General features: G+C 39.5%; 1 protein-coding gene across 1 annotated transcript in view; it reads right to left on the bottom strand.

Moving 5' to 3' along the window:
• Positions 1–1,954: 1,954 nt before the first annotated feature.
• Positions 1,955–23,480, bottom strand: part of MED12L (mediator complex subunit 12L) — a 282,618-nt gene continuing 261,092 nt past the window's right edge. The window contains exons 39-42 of the mRNA XM_042458529.1: positions 18,745–18,901; positions 16,105–16,182; positions 6,901–6,982; positions 1,955–3,930 (exon numbers count right to left, since the gene is read on the bottom strand). Of these exons, the coding sequence (XP_042314463.1) occupies positions 3,878–3,930; positions 6,901–6,982; positions 16,105–16,182; positions 18,745–18,901 (370 nt within the window). The 3' untranslated portion in view covers positions 1,955–3,877. The remainder of the gene's footprint in view (positions 3,931–6,900; positions 6,983–16,104; positions 16,183–18,744; positions 18,902–23,480) is intronic.

The raw sequence follows: 23,480 nt of genomic DNA, 5'->3' as shown, positions 1-23,480 counted from the left end.
GTCTGTGCGTGCACACTAACAGCCCCGATCTTGCACTTATTATTATCCAGTTCAGGCAAAATGATTTAATGTGGCACTCCTCAAGCCAATTCTCCCATTGTCCCAAGATGACTTAGTGCACGGTGTCCAAAACACCAATTCCTTGTGAAGTTCAAGAGGAAAACAAAATTCTTACCTGGTCCCAAAGCAACTGGACAGAGAGCTTGCATACAGCAGCAGGAAGGGCAGACGGGACAAGGGAAGCAGCAAAGAGGAGGTGGCTGAGGCAGAGCTGGCTCAATTCACCCTCATTCCACTCTGCCCCTTCTGTTTTGCATGTACATTTTAAGTGTATTGTACTTTGCACTGGCAAAGGTAGGTCTTCTTTGGCAGCTGCTGCAAGGAAAAGAGTTATACTGCACAAAATACCAAGGGGTTTTCCCCCCAAAGGTGCTCATAATCAATTGAAAGATAGTTCAGGAGATAGTGATTCAGCCTGATTCAGAACAATCCACAGTTTGGATGTATTCCTCAACCTGACCTTGAGCCTGGAGGCTCAGGCTTCAGCAGCAGTGGAGAGTACTGTTCCACACATAAAACTAGCTCACTTCCTGCAGCTGTTCCTTGGGGCATCTGATCTGGCCATGATGACATACTGTATGCCTTAGTTACATCCCATTTAGATTATTTTCACAGGCTGCCTTTGAAGAGTATTTGGAAACCTCAGTTGGCCCAAAATGCTGCAGCCAAATTGTTAACTTGGGTGGGTTACAGGGAGCAGCCAACTCCCTTGCTACAACAGCTCCACTGGCTGACAACTGTTTTTCTGGGCAGAATTCAGAGTGCTGGTTATAAACTACAAAGCCCTATACAGCTTAGGTCCAGGCTATCTGACAGACCACGTTTCCCTATATCAGCTCATCCAAGCCCCAAGATCCTCAGAGAAGGCCCTTCTCAGTTCCATCACCATTACAGGCACAACTCATGAGGATGCGAAATAGGGCTTTCATAATAGCTGCCCATAGGCTCTAGATATCCTCTCCTTGGAAGAGCAGAATGGCTCTCTCCTTGCTGTCCTTCAACTGGCAAGTGAAAACATTTTTCTTCTGATAAGCCTTTGAGAATTGAAGCTTTTAAAGCAAAGCTTTTAGGTGGACACTGTGTTGTTTTAATTGTATTGTTTTAATTTGCTTTTCATCATAATCGTATGTTTTAAATTGTTTTAACATTGTTAATAGTTCAATTGTATGTTAGCAAAATCTTTTGTACATTTTAAGTGTATTGTATTTATTTTAATTTGTAAGCCAACTTGAATCCTTTTTGTTTGTTTTTTTAAAGGCAGTGGATAAGGAGGAAGGGGAGGAGGAGGATTGAGGAGGAGGGTTTTTGTTTTTTAAAGGTAGAGTATAAAGAGCAGTTGTTGTCACAGTAGTAGTAGTAGTATTGAGGAGGAGTGGGGAGGGCAATGTTAGTAAAAAGTAATTTCAAATAGCATTAATTCAGGTAACGTCTTTGTCAATTTGACATAATGACCAAGCCAAGTAATTTAATTAAATTATTCAGGATAGCAGAGATAGTGAAGACAGTGTAAACCCCCAAAACCATCTATTATTCTGATTTTGCTTTGGCTGAACACAGTGACAGTCTGCAGAGAATATAAAGTCTCATCAACAATTTGCTGAGGTACTAGGAACTTTAGAATATATTTATGGATCTTAGTAATTTTTAAAGAAAACAGCCAACATTGTTACAAAAACAGTGGTGTCTTCATAATTCAGACAAACAAAATTTGAATAGATATATTATTGACAAAAATGGAATTAGAAGTTTTCACAATGCACAACTAAGTGTTTTCACAGTGTATATAGTAGTTCACAATAGTATTTGTTATAAAGATTCCAGCATCTTTATAGGAAGGTAGAAATGCATTGGTCTGATACTGCAATGCAAGTTTTATTCTAAACAGTCTTACTAATTTACTCAGTAGATACCGTTTTATTTCACAGTAAATTTTACTGTAATCCTAATACAAGGCAAATGAGAAATTTGTACATAAACATGGTAAAATAGTTCCAAATGTTTTAAATGCCCTACATAGGTCATAATTAAAATTTGTCCATCTAATTCTAAAAAGATAATAAAGAATACCCCAAATTCACAAAACAGTAGTTTTGTCTGATAATTTTTACTCGAATATGAGCAAATAGGACTTCTACAAGGTTAAAATAGTTTCTATTTTTATAGCAATACATTTGATGAATAATTTAATTGTGCTTTTGCAGCAAATTTATAAATACAGCTGTATTTACATGAACAAAAATAACCCAAATTTAAAGTTTTGAGTGCCTACAGTACAAAATAATAAATAAATATCCCTGTGACTAGAAAACTAAGGCCTAGTTCTCATAAACAGTAGCTGGAGTGGTAATCCTGAGCCTGGACTGCTTACGATGGCAGGTAAGAAGTCAAGACTTTATGTTCCTCCATACAAAACTGAAGTTCTAGCTAGGGTTTCTCCTTAACCATTCATGTGTAGGAAGTATTCTATAATGTGAGCCCTCACCAGTATATATACATTTGCTACTCATCAGCTCTTTGTCCAGATGTTTTGGACTACAGCTCCCACAATCCTTTACCACTTGTCATGCTGCATAGGGCTGATGGATGCCCAGACCATCTAGAAGGCCAGAGATTGTCCACTCCTGTTGTAAGATAGATAATTTCCAGTCCTTGGCAAACAAAACTGCTATTTAACATTGTCAGTGGAGGCTCACATTATGCAATAAATCTCATCCCACACATACACTGCCATAGATAGAGTGTCATTAAAAGTAATATATCTAAAACATCACAGCAAACAGTTATTCTTCACATTACTGGGTAACATCTCCATTTGGAAGGAGGAGAACCAACTTCCCAAAACTGTTTTGGAATACTTACACAATAAAAAGTAGAAAATTGTCACCTTAACTTCTGTTTCATGCTGTGGAAGCTCTAGTAAATATTTCCAAAAAAGATTATGGGAGACAACATGAAAACCAATATGCTTTCTGATTCCAGTCTTTAACTAAAACTACAGGCTATAACTCTGTGCATAACTGGCAATTTTTAAATTCCACAGACTTTTGTAGTAGTTATGCATGGATACTAACCAACAATACACATAACTGGAGTCTAAAATAGGTTTAATTGTGACTTCTCCAGTAGCATCCATTGCCTCATTCCAAGTAAATTGTCCCATCATTGTTGTGGTTTTGATTGCAAAAGTTGCTGTTTCCAGTGAGATTTCCAATGAAAGAAAAATCTAGCAGGTTCATTATTGTTGAACTATGGAATTTTTATAGAAACTTTATGACTACAAATAGGGCTCTTCCTTCAAAATTTTATTATTTCCATTAAAGTAAGGGAGTAATCAGGAACTTTGAAAATAATGAGTTTATAAAGTGCTTGTGAAAACTACAAACATTATCAAAATTAACACAACTAAAATCAATACAAGTTTTACCCAAAACTGGTAAAATATATGGGGGTGGGTGGGGTAATCATTATGCAAAAAAGAGTGGGTTGTTTAGTCAATAGGTTTGGTCCAGCGAGTTCTTAAGAAGGATGAAAAAAATCCTTGTTCTCCAGAAAAAAAGAAATCCAGGATTTGTAATCTTTTGGGGGGAAACGTTTTAATATCCCAAAGCACCAAGTTCATATATTTTGCAGCAACATCATTTTTAATATAGGCCGACATATTCCAAATGTTAATTAAAAACAAAACAAACAAACAAAATCACATTTTTTTACATATTCACATTAGTTGCAGCACACACAAAAAAAACCTAAACAAAATTAGTGCATCAAGTTCTGTTCTCCTACTTTTCAGTGCAAACACTTTGTCTTTCTTCACTCTTCAGAAGTGTGAAGGGTGACCGTATGGGTTCACTCCCTGCTGTGGCTGGTTACCTAGGAAGTGAAAATAGAAGTACTTAATATTAAAGCTTGTTAATATTAAAATACTGTGTCCAACTGCTGAACTCATTGATGTTTAACTCCAAGTCAATGTGCAGAAAAACCGGATTGTAGGTCCACTGATTTCAAGCAGAACTAACTTCCACTTTTCTTAAGACAGCTGCGATGTCCACAGATAACAGATGGAAGATCATAACCAAACTATGTGGTGCTTGGTAAGATTGTGTATTGCACTTATAAATTTGTAACCTAGAGATATAGGCCCAAAACAAATGGGCCACAAAGTGCAGATTCCAGCTGCTTTGGCGATGTGGAGTGTAGATGATACATTTCCCTGACATGGCTGGAGGCTGCTCTAAGGCCACCGGCAAAAGGAGTGGTGAAAAGCCACTCCTTGACAGCACCCCATTTGGGACTGTGGTGGTGGCTCACTTTAAGATCAGGCTGATGAGTAGCTACAATCCCCAGCCAATCGGGGGCTGATCAGGGCTCCTAGGCTGCTTCGCCCCATAGATATGCAACTGCTCTGTATTCACTAACACTATGCAGTCATGATTATAATATCCCGCCCCTCTGCACAAAGCAACCAGGGCGGCTACAACATTAAAATATACATTCCAATAAAAATACATTCCATATCCCACTATCTCACCCCCCCTTAAAATACAATTAAACAGTTAATAGTATAAAACATCACTTAAAGCAATATTAAACAAACAAATAACTGCAGCAGAGTCAGGGTAAACAAGATGGGCTTTCTTTTTGTGGCCAGGTATCTATTCGGGAAAGGACTGCTGGAAGAGATCCATCTTAACGCCTTTTTAAAAGCTGTTTAGGGTGGTGATATGACAAATCTCATCTGGCAGGCCATTCCATAATTTGGGAGCAGTAGCCAAAAAGTCCTCTGGGCGGTTGCAGACAATCTAATTTTTATAGGTTGCAGCAAATTCTTCCTAGAGGATCTAAGTGTGCAGAATGGATTATATGGAAGGAGGCGGTCCCAAAGATAGGTTGGACTCAAGCCATTTAGGGCCTTAAAGGTAATAACCAACACCTTGTACTGGGCCTAGAAACTGATTGGCAACCAGTGAAATAATCTTAAAATCGATATGTGGTCTTTACACAATGATTTTACTAGATGCTAAGTTTCTAATATCTCATATCAGATCTTTGGGTTGCAGCTTAATAAGACAAAATGCAGCTTCTTTGTTTCTTCCTTCACTTTAGCAGAATTAGACAAAAAGTGACAGGTAACCAAAGCTTATCACATCCAACTGGAAAGCTGTATTTAATGGCTTCCAAACAAGCCAGGACATGAAACCAGCTTCTGAATTGTTTGGAAACCATGATGCTCCATGTAGATGCAAATAAAAATTATGTTTAACTAGCTATACCCAGTCACACGTTGCTGTGGCTCAGTCTGGTTAAATGGAAAAGAAAGAAAAGAGAAAGTGCACGTTTCTGAAATATTTAATTTCACACTGTTTGTGGGTATACAATATATGCTGTTGTTCCATTGTCTGTGTAGATATAGAGATTGTCTGGTTTGCCGACTCTAGAACACGCAACATATAAGTGTCCAGGTGAGAAGCAATTCGTGTCTATATGTAAACCGCACAATTCTAAACATTGGCCCTGAACTTTGTTGATGGTGATTGCAAATGCCAATCGAATATTTAGTATCGCGTGTGTTGCTGTTACATCCAACAGATGGCACTGTTTTTAATATATATATATATATATATATATACACCTGTCACAGGTGTGACGTCTATATAATAGAAGGTATATGTATACAAAAACATGTGTGTATTCAAATGGAACACTGTGTCAAAATTTCAAAGCAATCGGTGAAGAACTTTCGGAGATTTAATATTTTGAACAAACGAACATTTACATTTTTATTTATATAGAACATATAGATGACAGCTTCTTGATTTGTTTCTCCACTCACAAAAAGTGACCATGTAAATGTACAAAACTGGTGGACATCCTGGCTTATTAAACCAGGACAAGACTTTATAAATGCAGTCAATGTAGGGCAGTTCAGCTCTTTACAGTATCAGAAAAATACAGGGTAATCTATTTTAAGAGAAAGACAACCTTTAAAACCCATCCCATTTTGTTTAAAATGTGTAATAATCTATATTACACTTGGCAGACAAGAAGCTATATGTAATGCAACTTCTGACCAAGGCATTACTGCCACAATTGTAAATGCCCTCTCAGACCTAATATTGTGTGATTAATTCTGTGTGATTAGATTTTTAATGACAAAGTCATTACCAGGTTTAAGATATTAACATTAAAACCCAGCAAACTGTTAGGTATGGATCCCTTTCAGTATAACTGCAACAAAATTATAATAACTACAGAGAGGTCCTGAAAAATGTGACCTGACACAGGCTGTGTTTTATGGCTTTCTAGATGGCTGACAAATGTCATCCCCATTTTTGCATCTCAAAGAGGAACACTCCTCTGTGCATGTCTGGTAATATGAAGCATTTGTCTTACTGAATCAAAGTTGTATAGGCCTGTCATAGAAATATAAAAGGTACATTCCATGGCTTATAAATGCCTGCTTTTCCATCACTGCAGGAACTGCATTCCTATCTTATGAAAGAGTGAAGGGAAATCTCTATCCAATATGTCTCACACAAACTCTACTGTTACTGATTCAAACATGGTTTTACCGTATTACTTATGTATAAATCCATGGCAAAATTTTTTTGTTAGTGCACTCACCCTTACTGGATAGTAGTATTCATGCATATCACACTTTTCAGGATACTTTAGGGCCAGCAAAGCTTCTTTACTACAACTAGAACTGCCCATATCCAGATTTATTATTTAACAAAATTGAATTGGCAGAAAAAGATATTGGACACACACAAAAGTTGAACTTTTGAGAGAAAAGGAAAGAGAGGGAGGGAGAGGGAGCCTTATCTTATGCTGCATACTTACTTGACAGCTGTTTTTGGAGCTGTCTGACAAGAGCAGCTGTTTGTTGTTGCTGTTGTGTCTGTTGCAAGCCTTGCCTTGGGAACTGCAATGTTAAACATCACAAGAAGTTAGCAAAACACTCACAGCTACACCAACAATCTCTGCTATGTAAACTTACTGGTCCAAGAATAGAGATGTCACTTAATAAAAATAATATGAAAGAGTCCATTCATTCTGGATTTCACCTTGCACACAAAATCTGTGACTCTAATCCAGCTCTGCTTCTCTTCCTACTAGAATGCATGGTCCAGGTGGATTAATTTAAGTAGACCAGACTTCAGATCTCAATTCAGATGCGATAGTATAGGAATAAATACAAATTACATTGAACTGAGGCTCCTATCACCTTCCCAAGAGTATGAAGTCGTAAAGGAGGAGGAGGAGGAAAATTAGTCTCTCTTTCAGGGAAAGGTGGGTGAGGGTTACAACGCCCAGAATGTGGCAGATTTTTTTATGCTCCCATCAAGCCCTGTGAGACAACACAAACCATGAGATCTGGTTGCACTCATGAGATCTGCTCATGAGTCTTCACTCCTCCAAGAGGGATGGAAATAAAACAGCTCCTAGCACAACACTAGAGATGAAGCTTCCTACAGTCTTTCGGGGGGGGGGGGGGGGGGCAATGGATCCCTCCAGATTGTAATCCCAATATCATTTTTTTAAAGCAACTAGAACTGTGTCCAATAGCTTATCAGAAGTTTAAAGGCCTATATTCTTGTTTAGCTAACAATATTTTCAGTTCATTAAAAGAGCAAAATTATGTATTCAGATTCCTTCAATTATCTCAAGGTATGTTCAACTCCTGGAGGTACCTGCATGCTGTGCACAATGTAACTGAGAAGGATTTGTCACCTCAGATCTACAGACATGGGACTAATTCAGGTCTAATGTGAAAGTGAACTCAAAGGAAAAATGCAAACTCTGAGAATGAAAATAAATGTAAGATCTGTGATACATTTTGTATGAATTTTACTATGTATACTCATTTTATAGTCTAACCAAGGGATCTGTATGGAAGGGGTGTGGGTGCCAATCAGTCACTGCATTTTACTGTATCCTTAAAAATAGCGAAAATGACTAGTGTGCATAACTCTTCTATAAAGATCCTTCTCTGTGTTCATCTCTAATAAGAGTCAGTCCAAATGTATGTGAGCATGTATATAAAGGAGAGTCAGGAGATTTTAAAATTAGTATTACACAGTTTATTGATGGTCTTGAACATTTGCACACTATTAACAGTCACATTGAGCCATGGACATTGCAATTTTGTTAGTCAAGGCCTCCCTGAATATTAAGTGCCAGGAGGAAATATGGAGGCTTTCAGCAGGCATGTAGATTTCATGATGAAATTCTAGAGGGAATTCTTATATCAAACAAATCAACCTACTCTCCTTATAAGTTACATTTATTTCTGTACATTCAACTGGCAGGAAATGCACCTAATTCCAGAGATTATATAGCTACATTATTTTTGTAATATAAAGCTCTCGCTTTATTGTACATTTCTCAAAAGACTAAACTAGAACCCAATATTGCATATTTTGGCTATTTGGTGGTACATTTATTGTTGAGACATCTATTAAAACAGCAGTTTAACAATAAATTTAGGATAGTGACATGAATTATATTACATCCTCATTCATTATAAGTAGCCTGCCAAATACTTTTTTTAAAAAAGCTATGGCTCTGAAAATCTTGTCCCGATAAAATAAATGGAAATACATTCTAATGTGTCTTTCTCATATCTTGTTCCCACAAGTCTAATGTACAGATTTGCTCTATTGCTCTTGAGAATTATTTCTTCATATTTTCAAAAGTGCATTTTCTGTTATTGGGCACAGATCAACAGGGATGCTGAACTGATAACTTAATGGGAAAAAACTATTTTACTATTTTATGCCAATCCAAAAATAATAATGAATAATATTTGTCGTAAAATAAGAACATATGAATAACATCAGGTTTTCTGGCTTGTTTTTCTGCCCATGTTTAAGCAGTTACCACAGATGCACCAGATTTTCAGTATGAATAAATTAATCTTCTGAACTGTAAAGTTGGATATTCCATTGGCTTTCAAACTGTCTTCACAAACACTTTATCAGACCAGCCAAAGGGGAGGGGGAATCCTGAATTTTTCTATTTGCACTATTAAAGTTGAAATAGTGCCAGCCATTCCTAGAACAGTATGCAATATCCCCTCCACAGGAAGGAGAAAGGGGTCAATATTTTAGCATCCACTATGAAAGCTATGTTATGAAGAGAACTGACATTATACAGCCTAGAGAGATGAAACACAGTCAGGGGGAGCTGCCTTCATGGGAATTAGGTTTTACTGGGATTTATTTACATGTTTAAAAGCTGCATGCAGGAGCAACATCATTAGACAACTGTCAAGACACCAGTGCCTTTGGCAGAACCACTGCCAATCTATATAGTGCCCTTGAAGCATTTCACCTGTCACAATTTGCTGTAGATTTGGGGGTCCTACTACTTAAGGATGTCATAGTCCCAATCTGGCTGGGTTATACTTGGATTCTAGGCATGCTAACCAGGGCCTAGTTTAACCATCATTGGGCCCAGAAGTATTGCTTCTTCCCTGCTTTGCCATTTGCTCATCTGCCTGCAAACAGCAATGGCTGCTAAGAACCACAAATGCTGGAAGGGAGAAGGGAGAAGAAAAAGTGGAGCTGATGTTGCTTTGGTGGCCAGGCAGGCAGGCAAGCAAGCACACTATCAGAAATGTAAACACAGGTAGCAGCCAGCACTTGCTTGCTTGCAAGCCCACTCATCATGGCAGCAGTGGCTGTTGTTGCTAGTATCAGCCACTGCTAGCCACTTTCTCAGATAGGCAACTGGTAGCTTTCAATCTGGGGAAAGAGGAACAGATAGAATAAGTACTATATGCTGTTGCTGCGGCAGATCATATAGTAGGATGGAACCCCAGGACCTGCTGAACATCCCCAGATGCCCTCCAGAAAGGTGGTGGTCACACTGTTTAGGTAGATGGGAAATTGTCCATCTAACTATCCCTCTGTCTTAAACAGTATCTGGGTAAATATGTACTTACAGTCAAAATAGCAGACTGGATAGAATACTAGATGCAGGTGGCTCCAGATGTCTAGTGACCCCACCTTTCAAGCCCACCAGTCTTAGCTGTCGTAATAATAATAATATGTATAGCCCGCCTCTCCCCAGAGGATTGGGTCGGGTTACAATAATAAATAAAACATAGTAAAATAATAAAACAATCCCTAACTCACAATTGAAAATAGAGCAACATAAAAGCCAGTTATTAAAATTGCTTATGAAAGGCAGCTGCTGCTGCCTCCTGCACTCATGACTTCAGGTTCCTGAGACTTCCAAATTCAGCTGAACATGCTTAAAAAGCCTCTAAGTGTTTTGTGCCCAATAGACTGATCACAGCTTGCAATACTCCATATACTGCGCAATCATTTTCACCTCTTAATTCTTGTGCCTTGAACACTGCACAGAGAACATTTCAGCTGAGCTCACAAAACCCAGGATAAAGCATCCATAACTATATCTGACTCATATGAGCTAGGCAAGACGTCAGAGTAGACCAGTCAGATCTTTATTTTAGGAACAAAAGAAGGCAGATATTTCACAACTTCTGATGGGAAAATCAATACCTTGGAATCAGGTAAGCTACAAAGCAGAGTACAAAGCAGGATGAAAGAATGGAGATGCAAAGCGAAAATTTAATTTGGTGTTTTAATTGAGATTAAAATACAATCCCTACAATTCTGTAGTGACCTCGGGAAAATAACCTGCTTGTGGGGAGAGGAGCAAAATGAATAGATTAGATAGGCTCTTGAACCTGTGCAAGCTTGTTTGTGCATTCTTAATTTGCAATTCTCATCCGCTAGTGCAATATTTTTCCTTGAAAGTTGAAGCTAAGTCAACTAAGTAAATATAAAAATCCACTGAACAGCTCCAACCAAAAGCTACTTTGCTTCAGCTGCAAAGCTTGAATACAACCCAGAAGATGAAAACCCTGAGAAGGTTCAGGGTCTTGGGTATCAAATATGTGTTTTATTTTACATCATGGTTATCTCCCTATCTGGAGGTTATCTGAAGCTCATCTTAATATTGGTTTAACTAAAATTTAGTTATGTAAATGTGAAAGCAATTAGGGTTGGCAGTCATTTAGGTGAGCTTGGAGAAGACAAACAGCAAAATAATGTTGTGACAATTGGCACTCCTTCTGCTAGGATGAGTATGATGAATGGTGTGTATGCCTGAAAAGGATCAATTTTCACTTGTATCTGCTGGACGTACATGCAGTATCTCATACTTCAATGCAAAATTTAGAAGCATTTAGCTACTGAGGAAATTGAACAAACAGAAATTAACCCCTAATCTATTCTATGTCTGAAAACAGTGAACATTTGAAATTTGGAGATGCATCCAGATCAAGCCAAACTGACATGCCTTGTTCTCAGACATTTACTGGCATTCAAAGTTAAGAAGTGATATGATGCCATTGTTTAAATATTTCAAAGGATGTCATACTGAGAATGGAGCAAGTTTGTTTTCTGCAGCTCCAGAGAAAAGGACCCAGAGCAATAGATTCAAATTACAGGAAAAGAGATTCCACCTCAACATTAGGAAGATCTTCCTGATAGCATGAGCTTTTTGACACTAGAATAAGCTGCCTCCAAGTTTGGTGGAGTCTCCATTTTGGAGGTTTTTAAACATAGGCTGTATGGCCATCTGTCAGGAGTGCTTTGATTGTGTCTTCGGAGATTATCGCATATCGTTCTCAGAACGTTCTGCATCGTAACGTGATGAGAACGTTCCTGGAACAGATATTACCGCATTAAGTAAACTGGAACGTGATCAGAACATGATTGGAATGCATTTTACCGCACAGCGCTTCCTTTTTCTTGAAACCGTTCCCAGAACATTTTCCACAGAGGTCCATTCAAGCTGAGAGAAATCCATTCTCTCATTCCTCCATCTCCTCATTGGCTGAAAGAATGACAGGCAGGGAGGCAGGCAGGCGAGCGACTGCAGTGAGGGAAGGGGTGTGTGTGGGGGGGGGGGGAGGAAGGGGGGAGGGAGGGGGGGGAGGTGGGACGGGGGAGAAGAGGAAAGGAGGGAAAGAGAGAGAAAGAGAGAGGAGAAGAGGGGACCAGGGGAGAGAGCAAGAGGGAGAGGGTCTGGCTCTTTGCTATGGAATTCTGAGAATTTGCTTGCTTTTGTGTGGTGCTCCAAACAGAGGAGCTTTTGTGGGTTCCCTCTCTGAGGGAAGGAGGAGAAGGTCCTGGGCATCCCTGCCATCCCTGCCTCCTGCAGGCTGCCAGCACAGGAGCCCCGCTGGACATGACACCAGAGGCCCCCCGCAGAAGCAGCCAGACCTTCTCCCTCTTGCTCTCTGCCCTGGTCCCCTCTTCCTTGAGGGAAGGAGGAGCTCCATAGAGGAGCTCCTCCTTCCGAAGGAAAGCAAGTTGCCAGGGAGGGGACTGGGCCAAGGGCAGAGCCCCGGCAGCCATAGCAGCTCTTTAAACCAATTAGAAAAGAAGAGTCCTCTGATGTCATCCCAATTCCCCTTTTTGGCAGCTTGTCACCCTTTTGCCTCCTGTGTGTCTGTGCATGTAATGTGTGCCTTCAGGTTGTGAGCTTCTCTCCCCGCTTTAATTCTTGTCTGGCTCTTTGCTATGGAATTCTGGGAGTTGTTTGCTTGCTTTTGTGTGGTGCTCCAAACAGAGGAGCTTTTGTGGGTTCCCTCCTGGAGGGAAGGAGGAGCTCCACAGAGGTCCCTTCAAGCCGAAGGAAAGCAAGTTGCCAGGGAGGGGACTGGACCAAGGACAGAGCCCCGGCAGCCATTGCAGCTCTTTAAACCGGTTAGAAAAGAAGAGTCCTCTGCTGTCATCCCAATTCCCCTTTTTGGCAGCTTGTCACCTTTTTGCCTCCTGTGTGTGTGTGCATGTAATGTATGCCTTCAGGTTGTGAGCTTCCCTCCTCACTTTAACTCTTGTCTGGCTCTTTGCTATGGAATTCTGGGAGTTGTTTGCTTGCTTTTGTGTGGTGCTCCAAACAGAGGAGCTTTTGTGGGTTCCTTCCTGGAGGGAAGGAGGAGAAGGTCCTGGGCATCCCTGCCATCCCTGTAGGCTGCAAGCACAGGAGCCCCGCTGGACATGACACCAGAGGCCCCCCCGCAGAAGCAGCCAGACCCTCTCCCTCTTGCTCTCTGCCCTGGTCCCCTCTTTCTCTCTCTTTCCCTCCTTTCATCTTCTCTCCCTTGTCCCAACTTTCCTCCCTTCCCTCCCTCCTTCTTCCCCCCCCTCTCACACACCACACACACACACACCTTCCCTCACTGCAGTCCCTCGCCGCCTGCCTCCCTGCCTGTCATTCTTTCAGCCAATCGGGAGACAGAGGAATGAGAGACTGGAGCTAACAGATAAGAATATCGCACAGACCTCTGTTGGAACGTTCTCATCACGTTACAGCTCGCTGGGAACACATTTAATCCGTCCCCTCCTGGAACACATGTAGAACACATTTAGAAACTTCTGAGAACCCAATTGGAACACATACGTGCGGTATTCTTAAATGTGTTCCGTTCTCATTGGGTTCTCAGAATGTTCTGAGAACGCAGTGCAGTATTCTCCTTCCTGTATGGCAGGCAGTTAGACTGGAGGACCCTTATGGTCTCTTCCAACTCTGTGATTCTATGATTCATCTTCAACTTGTAATCCTTCTGTATTTTCCCACCACTTCTTTTGTCTTTTTTGTTTCCACAGAAAAATTCATTAGAAAGAAGAGGCTACTCAATGTCATTGGACTGCTTCTAGTGAAAGCACACAGGAGAAGATCTCTGATAAATGGGCCACTCCAATTCTTGTTGACATTGATGGGAACTGTAGAACAATAGCCAGGATACTACACCTTTCTTTAACATATGAACATATTGACCTATCTCCAAAGAACTCTGCTAACTTTAGTTACTTCAAATGGCTGCTAGTTTTCTAATAATCCAGTAAAAAAGTACATTTTGCTCATTGTTAAAGGAACTGTTGATGCTCCCAAGCCCAAGACTCTCAAGATGTTTATGTCTTGCTGATAGGCATGCTGGATTTTTACTAATACTTTTTTGAGGGATTCATCTAACCTTGCAAGAGTTTATCTAGACTTTTGTATAAATGCAACCTGAATGGCTCTATTGGCATTCTAGAATGTCTAAGCTAATACATAGCTCCCTTCCTTAGTTTGGTTATTCAGCTTTGCATCATATAACCATGCGTTGATGTTACTTCTATTCCTTGTGCTCCTTAAATATAAGACAATTATTTTACACAGAGAGAAGGTATAGCAGAAGTTACATTTTCCATCAACTTCATTTCTCTTTCTCATTATCTTGCATTACAATCTATTGTATTACTGGGACTTACCTTTACATAAGATACTTAGGGTCATAATACAAATTAGTGGTATTCCGTGACATGAGACACTGTTAGTTGCCCATATACAAATATAGGAGTTTATCGCATTTAGCTTAGAATGGCCCTTGAGCATTCTTAAAGGGACCAGTTCTGGGGACGGGAAGAGGTGGGGAATGCTGTATATTGCACAGCGAGAACGCTGCCACCGCCAAGCATTCCCCTTCCGTTCTGGGAGAATTCCCCAGGGCCGATTTTCGGGAACACTTTCTCAAGCGTTCTCGAAAATCGGCCCTCTAGAACACTTCCAGAATGGAAGGGGAACATTTGGCGGCGGCGGCAGCGTTCTCGCTGTGCGATATACAGCATTCCCCACCTCCTCCCGTCCCCAGAACAGTCCCTTTAAGAATGCTCAAGGACCGTTCTAAGCTAAATGCTATAAACTCCATAGTGTCAAGAACAACTATATAATGTGCTCCTATATATGACAGTCTTGAATGCCAACATGTTTCAAACATATCAAGTGCTATTTGGGAAATTTCTATGCTACACTGATATTATGAAATGCCCCATGACTGCACTGGCACAGACTTTTCACATTTACATACTTGTAACATCTCTTACTAAAAGACCTACACTAACAAGTACTAATTATGAAATGAAACATGTTGCAACACTGTGCAGCTGAATGAAATATCACAGTTTATATATATAAACAATATTTATACTGTTTATGATTAAATAGTCTAGGTAGAAAGGTTTTGATTATAGACAGCAACAGAAAATTCACTGGAATATTAACCACTAGAGGGCATCCTCATGCAATTATTATATACAAAACATGCTGCCAGAATGATAAAGCCACTACTTTTTGCCATTGTGAAGATATCAAAGAGTATTGCAAACCCTCAGTCTAGACAACACAAAATGTATACTATTGCAAATAAGTGTTACAGTAGCCTCTTGCCATCCACAGGCTTGCCATCTGAGGTTATGAGCATCCGGAATGGCAAGTCCGGTTGTTCTTAATGGCAGAACCACCACTGGGGACAATGGGACTTGAGGTTTTGCATTTTTTCTTATCTGTGTGGTGGTGGTGGTGTTGGAATGGCTCCCCAGTGGATACAAAGGGCCAACTGTACTTATAGTGCATAAACAAATCTAATTTGCATAGTTTCAAGCAGCTTTTTTCACTACAAAGTCTTCTTACCTACTGTATATACTCATGTACTGTATAAGTCTAGAAAATTTAGTAAAAAAATTGACCCCAAAAACCTGAGTTGACTTATCCATGTGTCAATATAAATACAAGTCTTATTTTAAAAAAAGGAACCATCTCCTAGTGAAAGGTAAGGGTGCTTTGGAAGCACTGATCACCCCCATCTACCATCCATCCAGCCTTTTGTGTGAGCATAAACACTTATGCCTGCTGGAATTTTGTAAGTTCTTTGGCACTGTTTTCTTTTGCTCCTTCCTTTAGATCCTTTGTTATATGCCCCTAGTTTTACCCTCAACATTACCACAGGTGATATCAAAATCCATAATTTTGGGCCCAAACCCTGCCCTCAGTTTATACATGAGGTTGACTTATAGTCGAGTATATACGGTGATGATTTTACAGAAACATTCCTTTTCAAGCCTCCAGAAATGGACAATAGGTATGGTCAAAGCATTCCAAGTTAACTATCCTGCTTTTTCATATTGCCCAACTGTACTATGGTGCTCCAGAATAAGGTTTATTAATAATATATTATCTTACCAATGGTTGCTGAGACTGCATTGCTTGGAGACTAAGGGCTTGCTGCTGACTTTGGTGCTGTTGTTGCTGTTGCTGCAACTGAAAAAATGTTGTCAAAGTGACTACAATATTACCTGCAATACTGTTATACAAAAGAGCCAAAAGCAATGACCAAGCAGCCACTAAGACAGGAGTGAAGAACCCTTTTTTCTTCTGTGGCAGCTAAACTCCCTCCAGAGTAATCTATTAAAGGCTGAAGCTTTCAGGTGACTTTTGCTTTCCTACTGTCACCCCTTATCATTCTCACCCTCCCATGTCCTTCCTCTTATTCTCCCTTTCTTAGCCACATCACCATCTCTCACCACCTTCCCCCCACTTATCAGCAAGCTACAAAGGAATAAACAGAGTCCACTTGCCATACATTTGAACAATTCAATTGGTGAAAGGTTTGGACATGCCAGAGATTGCCCACTATTGCTTTAAAAACGCATTGCAGCAGCAGCATCTGCCAGAAAAGTCCATTAAGAACCATTATGAATATTAGATCTTCAGCTCAGTAACTAGTCCAAAATATTCTGCAAAAATAATCCAGTTTGAGACCGCTTTAACTGCCCTGGCTCAGTGCTAAGGAATCCTGGGAATTGTAGTTTATTATGGCACCAGAGTTCTCTGATACAGAAGACTAAATGTTTCACAAAACTACAGTTCCTAGAATTCCCTAGTATTGAGCCAGGGCAGTTCAAGTGGTCTCAAACTGGATTATTTGTGCAGTGTGTTTTAGACCTCTGTTAACTTTGGGAATAAATCTATCATGACAGTTCCAGATGGTTTTCCAAGGCTGGTCATTGTCTTCCACACCCAGCCCTGAGAATGAATCCTGCAAAACACTGGAGTGTGACTGCCCCAACCAAAGAGTATGAGAACCCAGTTAAAGAGAACCAAAACAACCCTATTATTATTATTATTATTATTATTATTATTATTATTATTATTATTATTATTATTTAGGTGGATATACAATAAATCATTGTGATATAATGTCAATAACAATGGAAGTACTATGCAATAAAAATACAGTCTATCTGTGTTTATAACAGAAACTAGTTAGGACTCTGTGATTCTGCCTGTCTCTCACAACATGTCTGATAGTACAGAGATTGTTTATGGAACATAACATGATACAGGAGAAATATCTAGCCTTAATGAGGCAGATGGAGGAATAATGGAAAAAGGGGAAATCCTATGCAAATATATATATAGAAAGAGGGAGCACCAGTCCCTCATGAAAGTGGGAGGGTAAGTGGAATTTTGGGGACTGTTTAGGGTTTAGAACAGGTTTTAGAAAAATGGAAAGAAAAAGAAAGAAAGAAAGATGAAAGAGAAACATTTGGGCATATTACCAGTCATGAAGTGTTTGTACTGTCTTAGGTTGACTGGAATGAAGCAATGCAAGTGTCTGGCCACACACACACACACACACGGTCACAAAAAGCATGCTTACCTCACCCAAACCTTGGTGATCATCCTAAAGGAGAACATACATAATGGAAAAATGTCAGTGTAATGTTCCATAACTTTGATTTCCAACAGAGTGGGCTTGTCAAAATTCCAGTCCACCTAGAGTGCTTCTTTTATCTCACTCAGGTGAACATATTCGTAACTCATCAGTTTCAGCCAAGACATTGTGGTCACTTTGATGAAGGAGCAACTAACATGAGTTCTAAGTGCTTACACAAATCCCAAGTTGCTGTTCATCATGTCCTTTCTGAAAAGCACTTGAGGCATCTATCTTGTAGTTGGGGCCTTTGGAGATAAGCTTTTGAGCCAGAGTTCACAACAATTTATTGTCTTTTACCCCTTCTTTTACAGCAGTTGGCTTCGTACTCCTTCCTGACAGGTTGCTAAGTCTCTCTCCCCTATAGACTATTTACACCATACACACACACACACACACACACACACACCCCTGCACCTTTTCTTACATACTCAAATAAGTGTTCCAAATACAGTCTTGTTTCAGCCTTAGCATGTTATTAGAACGCATGCTCATGCTGCCTTTTCTTGCTCTAACCTTTGGTAAGCAATATAAGGCAGATAAGAGCGTTGAACATGCTAGCTATATCACACATATATGTTGATGTAAGTTCGAGGTATATTTGAAGGTGTAGTTGATGTCTGTGGTTGCACATTATAAAACATATATTCCAGGATGTTACTACTGTAACACTGACAAAACATTACTATAGAAATTACCTTTCTGTTAGTTGCATAATAAAAATCTTATAATCCAAGATCAGAAATACAAGAATACATTAAAGGCATGGTAATATGCCATATTATTCTGAATCTGAGGGCCAAAACACACACAATTTCAAAGCTCTTTCTACCCTCACATTAGAGTTTCAGTCCATCTCTGGGACCTACATTTGGTTAAAAAAAACCCCACAAATCCAAGAAGTACACAGAAGGCCAGAAGTACACAGAAAAAAATATCATGCAGTTTGGCCCACAGATAACAAGTTTTGAAAGAGACTGTCAAAGTTGAAAAAAACCTAGCAGCCTGCAGAAAACGTATGATCATGAGGATAATCAAAATACAAAATTAGAACAATCCATTTTACCTAGTTTTCATAAAGATAGAAGCACAGCCTATTCCCATACCTGAAGGAGTCTCTGTTGTCGAATGTGCTGCTGTCTCTGTCTCATCTGTTCCTGAGGCATTTGTATTGAGTTAAGGTTTGGGTGGGAAGCTGTGGTTGGTATAGCATCTAGTGCCCCTCCAACCAAAGGATTTTGCTGCAAAACCTGGTGACCTAAGCTGAAAGAGTAAAAAAATGTAATTGACCTCTCTGAAAACAAACCGAGAATCTTAAAGTTTAAAAGTATACACTTGAATATTAACTTTGCAGCAGTGGCATCCTCACCTGGGGTGTCACCCAGTGCAGGGAGGTGGGGCTTCTGGGGGTGAGGCCAAAAGGGTACTCCCCCCACTTTGCTGCTGTGGCATGTAGGATGGCACCAGGACAGTGAGATAGGGGCGGTGTTTGGCCATCTCAGCAGCCCCCCTGCCTTCCATGGCCTTGAGGACCCAGAAGGTATCTGCCTGCTCCAACCAGGGTGTACTACCTCACCAGGTGACACCCCCTCTGGGGTATCACCTGGTGCAGCCTGCATCAGTGCACCCCCTAATGATGCCATTGCTTTGCAGTAAGGCATCAGCAACAGATTGAAATATTAATGAGCACTGCTAAAAATAATAAAGATATATAAGATGAAGAAATACAAAGTAAAGTTTGTCTTCTAAGCTAATGTATAAAAAGTGCAAAAACAACATTTTAATTTTGTTCTCTCTGATCTTGAAATGAAATGACAATAAAACAACATACTTCAATATTGGGGCTGATGGGGACTGAAGCCTATCATACTACCCAACTAAACCTGGCCATGTCAAAATTCCAAAAACAAATAAGACATATTAATTATGATCGATCTATTTATCTCATGTATTTATCTTCATGCCATGGCATCTCACGGTAGCATACAAGTAATACCTATAAACAGTTTAATTCCATTTAGAAATTAAAACAATAAAATTTATTTGAACAGACTATATTTAATATTTAATTTATTTCCTGCTTCCCTCTAATATGAAACCAAAGAAAACTCAAAGGACAGGTAAAATCAAGGTACAATTAAAATTCTGGGCACCACAATTCAAAAAGGACATTGAGAAACTGGAGCGTGTCCAGAGGAGGGTGACTAAAATGGTGAAAGGTCTGGAAACCTTGCCCTATGAGGAACGACTCAGGGAGCTGGGGATGTTTAGCCTGGAGAAGAGAAGGTTAAGAGGTGATATGATAGCCCTGTTTAAATATTTGAAAGGATGTCATATTGAGGAGGGAGCAAGCTTGTTTTCTGCTGCTCCAGAGAACAGGACCCAGAACAGTGGATGCAAGCTGAAGGAAAAGAGATTCCACCTAAACATTAGGAAGACCTTCCTGACAGTAAGGGCTGTTCGACAGTGGAACACACTCCCTCGGAGTGTAGTGGAATCTCCTTCCTTGGAGGTCTTCAAACAGAGGCTGGATGGCCATTTGTCGGGGATGCTTTGATTTGGATTTCCTGCATGGCAGGGGGTTGGATAGCCCTTGCAGTCTCTTCCAACTCTATGATTCTATGATTCTATCCTTGGTCTTTGTTGGTTGCTGTCTCTATGTCTACTTGTTCCACTCTTTTTGGGAGGCTTTTTTTGTAATGATTTCTTGCACCAGGACTCTTCTAAAGTTGTGTGTGTGTGTGTGTGTGTATGTGTGTTTTAAATTCAGGGTGTGGTTTCCTGAGGTCATCCTACAATCTGAAGAATAAATTTTCACTTTCTATCCTTTTAAGGAAAGAGTTAAGGTTTTAGAGTAAAAAGGTGTCATCCCACTTATACACTTTTTCACTATATACTATAAAGCTAAGAAAAGGAAGGAAGGAAGGAAGGAAGGAAGGAAGGAAGGAAGGAAGGAAGGATTTTCTTCTTCTTCTAATAAATCACAGAATAAAAAAGCAACCCTCCAGAGGATGGGACTAAACTGTTGAAGATGGTGCTGAGAATTACCAGAGAATAGTCTAGGATAGCAGAAATGTCATTTTGGTATTATTATTATTATTTTTTTAAAAAAAGCACACATCCCAAGAACTACAGCATCAAATACTGAAACCTCACAATACATTTGTCCCATTGGTGGAACCCCTTGTGCTGCCTTATTTGGTGGAAGCCCATGTCTGTATAAAATTATAAATATCATAAAATTTTAAGCACAGGAGGGCTGGAAAATGGTCGCTGTCAGGTCTGCTAACAATAGAAAACTTAGAAATGTGGGATATTAAATTTAGAGAGACCCCTACATAACCAAGAACCGATGGTCTGGCACCGACCCAATGGGTAAATTCAGCTGGGTGGTCATCCTTAAAACTACCATTCATGATAATCAGATTTAGTTCATTGAAGGTGCGAGCTAAACAAAGACCCTTGAAATCACAAAACATATCTTTAGATTTACGACACATTGTCGGGGGAATAACTGTAGGGGAAGGTGGTTGGCAATTGTATTTTGCGTACAGACACATCATCAGCACCAATTCTAGCATTGAAATCCCCTGCAACAATGAGGTTAGCTGTTGGAGCTTCAAACATCAAATCTTTAACAAAAGAATTAAGCTTGTTCCATACACTTTCTATCTTAGCATGGCCTTGAAGTGGGGGAATATAGATATTAATCAAATATAGTAAGTTGTTTTTAAACTTCAAAAGAACAGCTAGAGCATACTGCTCCAGTACAGAAACCTTAGTTATTTGAACCTTAAGTGCCAAGGATATCAGTACCCCTAAACCACCACATAATCTCCCACTACCTTTGCCAGGAATGGCATTTAAACCCATGAATTTATAACCCTCTATAGATATATCTTCGGCAAGCCACGTTTCCTGTAGAAGAATAATATTGTGTCCATTGACAAAAGGCAAAAAGGTAGGGTCCCTGCATCTGGGCTTCCAACCAGCTACGTTCCATGAAATAATAGACAGAAGGGACAAGTCAATTGAATGTCAATTATCTGAGATTATCACAGACTGTTCCAGGGGTAAGGAGGCTTGCGATTCATTGACAATTATATTTCCATTAGGTGTAGTACCCTTCTCTGAAACTAGGTTGATTAGACTATCCGATAAATTCTGGTTAATTGTCATTGCTGCAGAGGAAATTGATTTAAGACATCTCCTTTTCTTAATCTTGGGAGATTGTGGATACTTGGTGGACTTAGAAGGATTGAGAACTATTGATTGTAAGGACTCACTATGGTAATCAAACATATGATTAGAAGAAGTTTCAGTCAATGGAATGAGGGGATCTGCTAGGTGGTCCACTGGGCGTTTTGGAGACATGTACATTAGAGGGATCAGATCGTCATCATCCTCATCAATGCGCCTTTTAAGTGTAAATTCCCAGGCAAACCTGACTCCTTTTATTTACGCCTCCTATTGGACAACAATGATCCTACAGTATCCCTTAAGGTGGCTAAATTCTGTTATATTGTTTGTAAACTGCGCCCTCAACTGTCAAATGGTCATTTTATTACCATGTAGAAATAACTGTTTGATACTGTACATGTACAGTCTACTATCAGTTTATATTTTAATTTGTTATTGTTATATTGATATGTTGCTTGTGTGATTTGTTTTATACTGGTCAATGACCGAATAAATTTTTATTACTATTACTATTAAAAATATATATATATATAGAAGAGATTGCAAACTTTGCTTGTGTAGACCAGGATCTAGCATTCAGTCAGGATAAATTCTTTTAAAAGAGGGTACAGCAAATAGTAAATATGGCCAATACATATTTTTTTAAAGTTGACCAACTAACCAACCAAAAAAGACTGAAATCTACAGAATTGCTCAAGTTTGGGGTAAAGATCAGCTATTGTAATCATTTTCTGATCTTCTGATTAATAAGCACAGGACAATTTAATACTATCTATATTTTTATCCTCACAACAATGCTGTGAATTATATAATCACTGTTCACTGTCCATTGGCTTGGTCTTGGTAGTTTGACATTTGTCTAAGAAACAAGATTAATTCCACAATATAGAAATTAAACATCTGTAGCATAAAGCAAGCCCATGTCTGTCCCACATCTGGCCCCACTGCCTGAGGGATGTTTTCAAGTATGGAAAGTTTATACAGAGGCTTTTAATAGTTATTACATTTTCAGGAAGATGTTCTGTGGAGTTAGGCAGTTTGAAACATATTGTTTACAAAAGATACAAATATAAGCTCTCCAACAAACACACACTAATTATATGAGCAGGAAATTACACAACATTGGCTTTCAGGAAATTGTACCTAGCAGGACAAATTAGAAGCATGGACTGGTAACCATTTGGATTTTCAATTTAGTTCCATGGAATCTGAACAAGAAAAGTAAAATCTAATTTAAAATAAGAATTTACATAATATACTATAAATAATAAAGATGCACGATGTTTTCAAGATTTACTGACATCCAAGCTATGTTGTTCTGACACAATTAGGACAAGAGATATTAATAGTTTCTGCATAAAAGGTTAATAGGGAGAGGAAGGGGTTAGCCTTCCAGAGTGGTCAACTGCAGGGAAAGGGATCAGTCCTAGCCAGCACTGCCAATGGGAATGGCTGATGGGAGTTGTAGTTCAACACCATGTTCACTGTCTCCAAAGCTCATTCTATCAGCATTTTTCTTTCAGTTCATCTCAAAGGGATTACAAGATCCAGTTAGTCTCAAAGATGCTACAAAATCCCTTTGCATACTGATTGTCTAGACTAACAATGCTATGTCTTTGAATTCTACCATCTCCAGAGTAAT

This window comes from Sceloporus undulatus, chromosome 3, assembly GCF_019175285.1.
Source record: "Sceloporus undulatus isolate JIND9_A2432 ecotype Alabama chromosome 3, SceUnd_v1.1, whole genome shotgun sequence".
In the NCBI taxonomy this organism is placed as follows: domain Eukaryota; kingdom Metazoa; phylum Chordata; class Lepidosauria; order Squamata; family Phrynosomatidae; genus Sceloporus; species Sceloporus undulatus.
This window is presented reverse-complemented; position numbering and strand designations above follow the sequence as displayed.